The sequence below is a fragment of the Terrapene carolina genome, unplaced genomic scaffold (genome assembly GCF_002925995.2).
Source record: "Terrapene carolina triunguis isolate 2854851 unplaced genomic scaffold, T_m_triunguis-2.0 Scaffold96, whole genome shotgun sequence".
NCBI lineage: Eukaryota > Metazoa > Chordata > Testudines > Emydidae > Terrapene > Terrapene triunguis.
In genome coordinates, this window is record NW_020664447.1 from 61,804,935 (window position 1) to 61,814,197 (window position 9,263).

General features: G+C 46.6%; 1 protein-coding gene across 1 annotated transcript; it reads right to left on the bottom strand.

Annotated features, from left to right (window-relative positions):
* Window positions 1-4,234: 4,234 nt before the first annotated feature.
* IRF2BPL (interferon regulatory factor 2 binding protein like) lies at window positions 4,235-8,852 on the bottom strand. Its single transcript, XM_024192804.3, has one exon. It carries the CDS (start codon window positions 7,161-7,163, stop codon window positions 4,971-4,973), a length of 2,193 nt encoding a protein of 730 aa, XP_024048572.1. The 5' UTR covers window positions 7,164-8,852; the 3' UTR covers window positions 4,235-4,970.
* Window positions 8,853-9,263: the final 411 nt, after the last annotated feature.

Genomic DNA, 9,263 nt, shown 5'->3' on the forward strand with positions numbered 1-9,263 from the left:
CAAACAACTTTTTGAGCTTTCTTGGTGAAAGGGCATAAAACCAACAGAGAATGTGTTTTAGCTACATTTGGCTTGAAGAGGAAGGGGGAAGGGTTCTGATCTGATACCAACTCAGCTGAAATGTAAGAAGCCTGACCCTCCTCACCCTTACCCCTACCCCCACCTCCTTCAAATAACCTTAGAAGGGCGCAATGGGAAGGCAATCCACACAGCAGCAGGAGGAATGCAATATCACCCAGTCAGCAGGCTCTGTGTGTGTATAAGACACTCACATTTCTTTGGCTGCTGCAGCCACCATCAGCAAAAGAAAGAAATCAAACAAGCTCCATTTCAAAAAGGCAGGAAGCTAGCTGGACTGTACAATATACTTACCTTTAAACTAGCTGCCCCCATGTAATTTAGCCTGTTCAACCTGTCTGAAAATCATCTTGGACAGGCTTGTAGCAAGAGTCCCCCTCTACACCACCTCCTCCACTTATCTAACTGATCCCCTTTGCTTTTCTCTCTCTGTGGGCAGGTTGTTTTTGTTTTTAATTCCGTGGATGGCTGACAGGGCGTGGTGGGTTTGCTATCAGAAATTTTAAATAACATATAATCTCTTATTATTCTTTTAATGGGGGTAAAAAAACATGTTCACCAAGAGAGAGTTTGATTCCTGCAAAATCCTTCTTGGAGGGTAAGGAATGTGGTTTTAGGCTGTACTGTAACATTCTCATGTCAAACACGTGTAGAGAAAGACACTTTCCTCTGAGAAGAATAGTTGTGAAACAGCCTCACTATAGACATGCATTTTTAATTTTAAAGACAAACAGAGAAAAAATCATGTCTGCAATTGTTTTCATATTACAATGCAGACAGATCCATTCCCTCCAAATGTTCTTTTTATTAGCAATTCCAAATGCAAGGGTTGAATTATAGAATGAAATCTCATTATAAAATGTCCAAAAGACCTTGAAAACAATCCCAATATCCTTATGCAATTTATACCAACACTGATAATATTTTAAAATATGTATTTTCCCTTTTATTTTGGAGGGTTTAGTCACATCCTCTCCTCCTCCAGGGAATGAATATTAGGGAATATGTGCAGTGTTTTTTGGTAGAAGGTGCATGCTGTAATGGGTTGTGATGGCTGAAAGCCAAGGGGGAAGCTGTTCTACTTCAAGAATAGCCTTATAAGAGTCAGCATTACATTGACAGTTCAATAGTCTACTGAAAATTTACAGGATGTGTCACTTTGGCACAGAGAGAGGCTGCTAAGGCACAACATAAACCAACCTACTAGGAATGGAGAATGGCTGCATACCAGCAAAAAGAAAATGGCAAGAACTGCAAACCAACCACTACATAGTAGTACGGTTGTGAATCTCAGATCTCCAAAGAGACAAAGCCCTTTCCTGGAGGTGAAGAAAAATTCTGCTTAGTTATAAGACATCTAAAGAAGTAAAGACAACCTCTATCCAATGACTACTACACGTTTTCAAAGGTATGTTGGCAGCCAGTCTGAGTTTAAAGAGACTGTCATTTCAAAACAAAGGCACACATGACCAGTTTGGGGCTAAAATGTTGAGTGAAGCTGGGATCATGTTTGTGTGCATAACACTGCTAAAAAAAAATCACCACAAAGATAAAAAAGATTTGTTTTAAATAAGACTTGCCAAGGTTGCTAAGATCACAGCTCCTAATCAAACTGTGCAACATTTTCAACATATAGAACCCATCCCCTTTGCTACAATTGTGTTAAGTTTTGTTCAAACATTTAAATCTCTAGCTAAGAAAGAGCTACCAAGTTTTTAAAAAATATCCCCGGCCATGCTTATTCTGCCCCATTTCTTAGCAACTAAAGGTCCAAAGCTGCTTAAGGAAATGGCCAAAATAACCTATTCTTGAAAAGCTGTTTGCAAAAAAGTTTAAATATTTCCCCCTTTAAATAAAAAAAGAGATAAGAAAAATGAAAACCTGGAGAAATAAATGAGTACATAATATTATGAATAAACCCTAATCTTTGCTGAAATTTGTAACTGACAAATCCTAAGGGGAAAATGACACTAAAAATATATATAAATCAACTGAATCTCTGTAACTGAAACCCCCAAAAAAGATTACAGCTTGTTTGTCAGCTGTGGACATCTTCAAAAAGAAAAAAGCTGATGGAGTGGGATCAAAGAAACGCTGGCTGATATGCCCAGACTGGCTGCTTAATGGGTCACAGTAAAAGAAAAGGTCATATGGTTACAAAAAAAACCCTCCATACAACAAATGCCTTCTAGCTATGGTTAACTTTAATTAACTGCAGTATTACAATTCAATTCAAGCTTATTTTCCATACATGTCAACTGTCTCTCACCTAAAAATCAGATTGGCAGTCCTTGAAAACTGATTGTTATTTTAAAAAATACTAAATAACAACAAAAGCTTTTGGAGAATACTTAGCTATAGTTCCTTTCAATTACCTAAATCCACCAAAACAGAGCTTTCTATAATTAATGACTGATTGCAGTATTACAAAGATTGCTCTACTTATATATTCATTTAAATCAGCATATTCAAGTTTTTATGACATGGTTAAATGCTGAATCGCCAGCAGTGTTTTCTGTTTTAATGGTGGTTACAATCCACACATTACTATGACTTTATTCTTATTACGTGTTAAACTGAAACTTCATGCATTTGCAGTAGGTAAAGACCTTGTTGGATAGTTAATAAAACATCATTTTAATCCCGCTATCTCTGACTGGGGAATAAAATCCTATGTGGTAGCTCCATGTTCAAAAATATACACTTAAAAATACTATCAATATAAATCCACACTTTTTAAAAATGTGTAGTTTGTATTCAATAATTAACTCAGAACCTTCTGTTGTGCATTATTAGCCCAAGTTAATTACCTCAGAGGAATAAGTTATGAGATTCATAAGCAACAATACAACAGTTGGCAGAAGATTAAAAAAATACAAGGTCATTTTCTTAAAACATGAGTATAATCATACCAAGGGATGGGTCTCAAAGCAGGTAGGAAAGGAAACCACAAAGTACCTGTAGCTACAAAAAAGATTAAGGTTGCATAATGCACACAAAAAGACCATAGACTTAAGGCTTCCACCATTTCATTTATCACTTCTACCAGGAATAGAAACCAAGTTTATTATTAGCAGCAACCAGATACAAGGCCAAATGCCAACTAGACTTTTAAAAGTGCCTCTTCATATCATAAGTGTTTTTTTACAGGGTCCCCAATGTTCAATGATACCCGCTGCTCACAACCTATGACACAATGCCCTAGGGACACCTCTCTGTTCTGTTAATGATACTGCAAAGGGACTTATGCTGATGTTTTTGTTTAAGGTTTTCTATCCTTCCTCCCATTTGCCTCACAAAGAGGACAAAGTTCACACTAGGTTTGTTTGCATTTTCTAGCCAGTAAGAGGCCTATGTATTTACTTTGTCTGTTGACCACCTAATAGGTATTCCAATGCCCCACCCCCTCATCTCCAGAAAATGCAAATGTCACTTAAAAAAGTTAATAAGATGAACAATCACATTTGCCCATTGCCAGTAAGAATAGATTTTAATGCAGTGCAGTTACTAATCATTCTCCACCTGAGGGGAGGAGGGGACATCACAAACCCTGAACTGCCTACCAACTTAGTTTTCATCAAATGTTCATCAAAACAAAATAAAAATCCAGTTAACAGAGGCATTAGCTATACTCAAGTGCAGCACAAACTGCATAAATTGTTAGCTGTCCTTTTTGTGCTGAGCTCAATTACATAGTTGTGTATTATCCAGAGTCCATTATCATTGCCAAGCTTCAATGAACACTTTTTAAATTGACTAAAGTTATTAGCCACAATGCTGGACTTTTGCATAAAAGAGGGTTGAATTTTTCTAAGATTTCAGTCCTTGTTAAATTGTACATGCAAAGGATGCATGTAGTGTAAAAAACACGTTGCAGCTGGAAAGCTTTAGGGGGGAAATGAGATGCAGAAACAGTAAACAGAAAATGCTTAGTCAGCAACTGTTACTGCAACATTAAAGGTGAAATGTAAATAGGCACAGAGCCAAGATCTAGATAGGTTTGATAACATCATCATACATATATGCAAGTGTGTGTACAAATGCCACAATTATCAGAATGAATGCAAGCTTTTGGATTAACAGACATTTTAAAAGGCAACATGTTTTGCATCTGTTGCCCAAGCTCTGAGAAAAATAAAACTTGCTACTCAAGAAGTATTAATATCAATTGAATTTATTACAATTTACTAAGCTCCAAGGCACATTACAGTGTTCTGTTAACTACAGAAATGTATAAAGGACAAACAGAGCATGTTTTCCATGTACAGCATTTTGCTCTACTGTTCAAAAGCATCCGTGCATCAATAAAGCAAAAACAAAAAACACATGAAGATTAAAAACGTTCAGATCAATAGAAACAAACTGAAACATTTTCCTTACAAACTTGCAACAAAAAACATCCCCCAAACCACCCCCACCGTTTGCAAACAAAAAACAAACAAACAAAAAAATAAAGTGAAAGACTAACACTCAGGGCTCGTAAAACATAAGCTGTCACCATTTTTGTAGCAATTTTTTTTAGGCATCAACACTGGCCTTGGCAAAAAAATTTTTTTTTTTTGTATTTTTTGTGTTTTTTCTTTTTTCAAGAAGTGCATACATTTACAAAAATACACACCAGCAGCAGGTAATCGCTAAGGGCTATTAACTTTGTACCTAGCCAACACACTGCCAAAGAAATGAGAACAGGTATTATGTAGTAACCAAACAATAGTATATTCTGTTTAACAAAAACCAGCTCTATCCTTCAAATGAAGAAGAGTACATACCTTTGTTTCAAAATATAGAAACATACGACGAAAATAATGTCTATACATAAGACTAACTTTTGCAGTTTGTTATATTCACAATTCTACATCTTCAGGAAGCTGAAGGAGTTTGATTTCCTATCTTTAAGGGTCTCTCTCCTTTTTCACTTTAACGTCCCCAGCTAAAATGGTAGCGATCTCGCCCTGCATAAATGCCCAAGGCACATTGGAACCTACTAGGGGGCATTTCTCTCCACTTGGGCAATAGACCTCGCCAGTTGCCCCTTGGGCCTTGATGCTCTCTCTGGAACAAGGGAAGCAGAACTTGTGGCTGGGCACAGATGGGCACTGAACAAAGTGGGTGTCCTCCAAGCGTTCGTGGCAAATGGTGCAGCACAGGGGCCCGCTATTGGCCATGGGGGAATCTGGAATGTTTTGGGGGTGCACTTGGTCCATACCAGGGTGGGAATTGGGGGGAGGCGGGGCCACCTGCAGGTTCATGTCCCCGTTGCGGGAAGCCAAGCGACGCTGGCCCGGCACCGAGGCCGGGGACACCGGGCTGCTGCTATTCCTGCGGGTGGAAGTGGTGGAGTGAACCGAGCTGCCATCCTTGGGCGAGTGGGCATTGCCCAGTGTGTCGGCCACCGACATGAGCGCGGCCATGGGGGACTGTCCGTTTTGAGGGGCCGACTCGGGCGGGGTGGTCCGGTTGGAGTGAGGCCCCAGAGGCGGCGGGGGTGGGGGTGGGGGACCCCCTCCGTGCACCGCCCCGAAGCCCCCAGCCGACATGGTGAGTTTAAGTGCTTCGCTCTGGCTGGCCATCCACTGCTGCCGCTGCTGCTCGTCACTCAGCTTCAGGGCCCCCTCGGCCGAGTCAGAGGGCTCCGGGGACGCCTTCCTTTTGCGCATTCCCCCGCCGCCACCGCCTCCCCCGGGGCCCCTGGAAGCGGCCCCGGCCCCCTGCGCCCCGCCGACTCCGGCTCCCCCCCGGGGCAGGCTCACCAGGGCAGTGGGGAGCATGGGGCAGCTAGCGTCCAGGTAGGGCTGGGGCAGCATGTCCGCGCCCACCAGCTCCTTGAAGAAACGCACAGACTCAGGGAGCAGGTCGCCCAGGAGCCGCCAGTCGCCGGAGCCGTGTTTCTTCTCGTACTCCAGGTACTTGAAGCCGGAGGAGAGGCCGCGGCCAAAGTCCTTCATGCAGTCCTGGTACATCTGCTTGGCCACCCCCGAGGCGCTGGAGAAGACAGTGCCTGAGCCGCTCGGGTACTCAATGAAGAGCTTCAGCTCATAGTCCATGCCGGGCTTAGAGACTGCATCGAAGGCGAAGACACGGCCGAGAAGTGCATGGTCCTTCTTAAAGCGGACCTCGTAGGGGGTGCAGCCGGCCAGGGTAAGCAGCGTGTCCCGCACGATCTTGGGCTTGCTGGCCCACTCCTCGGCCCGGTTCCGCAGACTCTCGCTCAACTCGGCCAGCGCCTCCGCGTTGCGCTGCTTCTCCTTTAGCTCCCGCTCCTGATCGCTGCTGGACACCGAACCTGGTCGCTTGCCGCAGGCCTCGGAGGACGAGCCGCTGCCACCCACACCGCCACATGTGCCCCCTTGGGAAGAGGCGGAGGAAGCTGGGGGTCCCCCGCCGCGGCCGCTCAGCCCCCCGTGCGGCGGAGGTAGCGCCACGCCAGAAGCTGTGGGGCCGTTGAGTAAAGTCTGTGGAAGCAGGTTGGGCGGCACGTTCATTTGGGCCCCGCCAGCCCCCGGGGGGAGGCCGGGCACGAGGCCCCCGTGTGCCCCGCGGCGGGAGGAGGAGGAAGAGGATGATGAGTTGGGGCTCTGGCGGTTCAACTCCGGGGGGCCGTCCTCAGGCGGCTTAGGGAAACCATTGGGGCCGCCCAGCCCGTTGGGCAGGCGGGCAGCGTGGCTGCTGCCCAGGCTTCCCGGGGGCGGCGGATATTCAAAGCGGCTGCGCTGCTCAGCTGCACTGAGTCCGTAGCGGTCCAGGCTGGACTGGGGAAGCCCGGCAGAAGCTGCTTTGGAGGAGGCGTCCACATGGTTGAGCTGCTGTTGGGCCGCCGCGGCCGCTTCTTTGGCTGAGAGCGGCACAGCCTTGACCCCGACAGGAGGCGGGGGGCCTGGAGAACGGCCGTCCTGGAAGCAACCATGCGCCCTCTTCAGCTGCCGAGCCGTCTCGATCACAAATTCTATGCGGTCGGCACCCTCGTAGTTCACGCAGCCCCGGCACACGGGCTCAGTGAAGTCCCAGATCATGGCCCAGGGCATGCGGGGTAGGTCGCACAGGTAGCATGACTGTCTCCGAGACGAGGACACCTGCGCAGCGGACATGGTGGAGCTGGCTGCTGGAGCTGCCTGCTGTTGCGGAAGGGGTGGGGGTGGGAGAGGGGTATAGCTGCGTCTACCACCCCCTACTGGTACTGAAGAGGGGGGCTCTCAGACCTGGTGCTATTGCCCCTTTGGGCAGGGGTCGCCTAGCTTTTCACTCACTGTGGCTGCTGGACGGGGCTTCTTCTACCTGGTGCTGACACTGTTGCCCCTGGGGTGTGTGGGGGGGTTCGCTTTTACTGTTCCGATGGGGGTGGGGGTCGCCTTCTAGCCGCTTCTGTTTCCCTGCGTTGTCTTGCTCTCTGCTGCTCCTCCTCCCGGAGAGGAGGGAGGTGCACGGTGGAAGATGGGGGTCCCCTTTCTATTCGCAGCTGATGCCTTACGAGCTCGAACTCAGCTACCTGCTGATCCGCTGGTTAGAGAGGGGACCACAAGGAGCTGTTTGGTCCCGGGAGCCCTGGCGACTTTCCCGAGCGCTAGGCGCATAAGATGAGGGAGCAGCCCGAGGGCAGCGGCGGCGGCGACTCCTCACGGCGGCAGCAGCATGGCGAGCGGCGCCGCCTGCTCCACACTCACATCCTCGATCGCTCCTCGGAATTCGAATTTGGAATCCTGAGTGTCACTGTGTGCTACTCTGCGTTCCAAACCCGGCTCTGCCCCTCCTCCCCCTGCTCTCCCCCCTCTTTTCCTCCCTCCTTCTCTCTCCCCAGCTCGGATGCCACCTGGGTGGAGCCCTCACGTCACCGCCATGCTCTCTCCTCTTCCCCCTCCCTCTCGCCCCCTCCCCCCTCTGCAGTTCCCCTTTCGAGCACTGACCAGCTTCTTTCCCCTCCCCCCACTTCCTCTGTCTATGGACCTGGAGCCCACTTGTTGCTCTGAAATTGCGCATGCTCGACATTCTGCCCGTTTCCTCCCTTCTTGTGTGTACAACAGCTGAAGCGATGCAAGTTACCGCTGGAAATGAAAGGGAGAGACATACCAAGGGCTATGTTTGGAAACTTAAACACAAGATCGCTCCCTCTCCCTCCTCCCCACCCCTCATGGCAGCGTCTCCAAAACGAAAGCGCAGCCAGGAAGCACATGCAGAATAATACTTTTTTTTTCCTGGCTGGGCTTTCTAAATTCAAATGTCTCGTTTGCAGGAGTTTAGCTACAAATCGCTCCATTTAGCCTCCCTGGCAATTGCAGCTTCCTGCCACCAAGTCTTTCGGTGGGTTTTACATGCACTCCGGCTGCTAAAGCAAACGTGCAAGGTTCCCAAACTAACCATGTTTGCAATCTATCTGATTTCGTTTTTTCAATGATTCTACTGACAGAATGACATAATTTCAATAATCCCATGAATACATTAGGAGATCTTCCACTTTTGTTGTGTGTAAACGATCCCTATTTGGTGAGTGTTTAAGATTGAACTGAGAAACATCGCGCTGTGCATTGCGCAGGGGTGTAAGAGAGGCCAAGCAGGTGCGTAATCGGTGTGATATCATCTCACTAATGCTAAGGGACATAGGATTTCCCCAGTGCTGTGAGAATTCAAGGCTTTCGTTTTTCTTTTAAATAGCCTTTATACGTTTGCATTCTAAGCGTAATATTCAAAGCAGCCTACGTTAATGCAAATTAGTTGTGGGTTCGTTTGACTAATAGAAAACAACTTTTACTTTCTAAACTGCGATTCTGAACCTTGAACGTTCCCCTCCCCCTCCCCCTCCCTGTTGTGCACGTCAGTGCCCATGCTCAGAAGGAGGGGCTGTGGATAACCCATTTTTATTCTCACTGCAGTCAGTTTCTGTTTTTGCAAACAATGAAAGTGCTGTCCACTCCCAAAGAATAATAAACGTTCACTGTTGGGACTCGATTACTAAGAAACTTGCAAGTATTCCTCTGCATACTGCAAACAACATTGCGTCACTCACTCATATTCCAGCTCATACAATGTAACTAGCTACCCAGTGTGAGTCAAGATTCACAAGGGAAAATATTGTTACACTCAGTGAAGCTGTAGGATATTACAGCTGGTTATGTTGGATAACTTATTCCTTTATATTAATATTTATTCAACTCTCTCCTTTATTGAGCAAAAACATTGAAAAAAATTGCCATTTG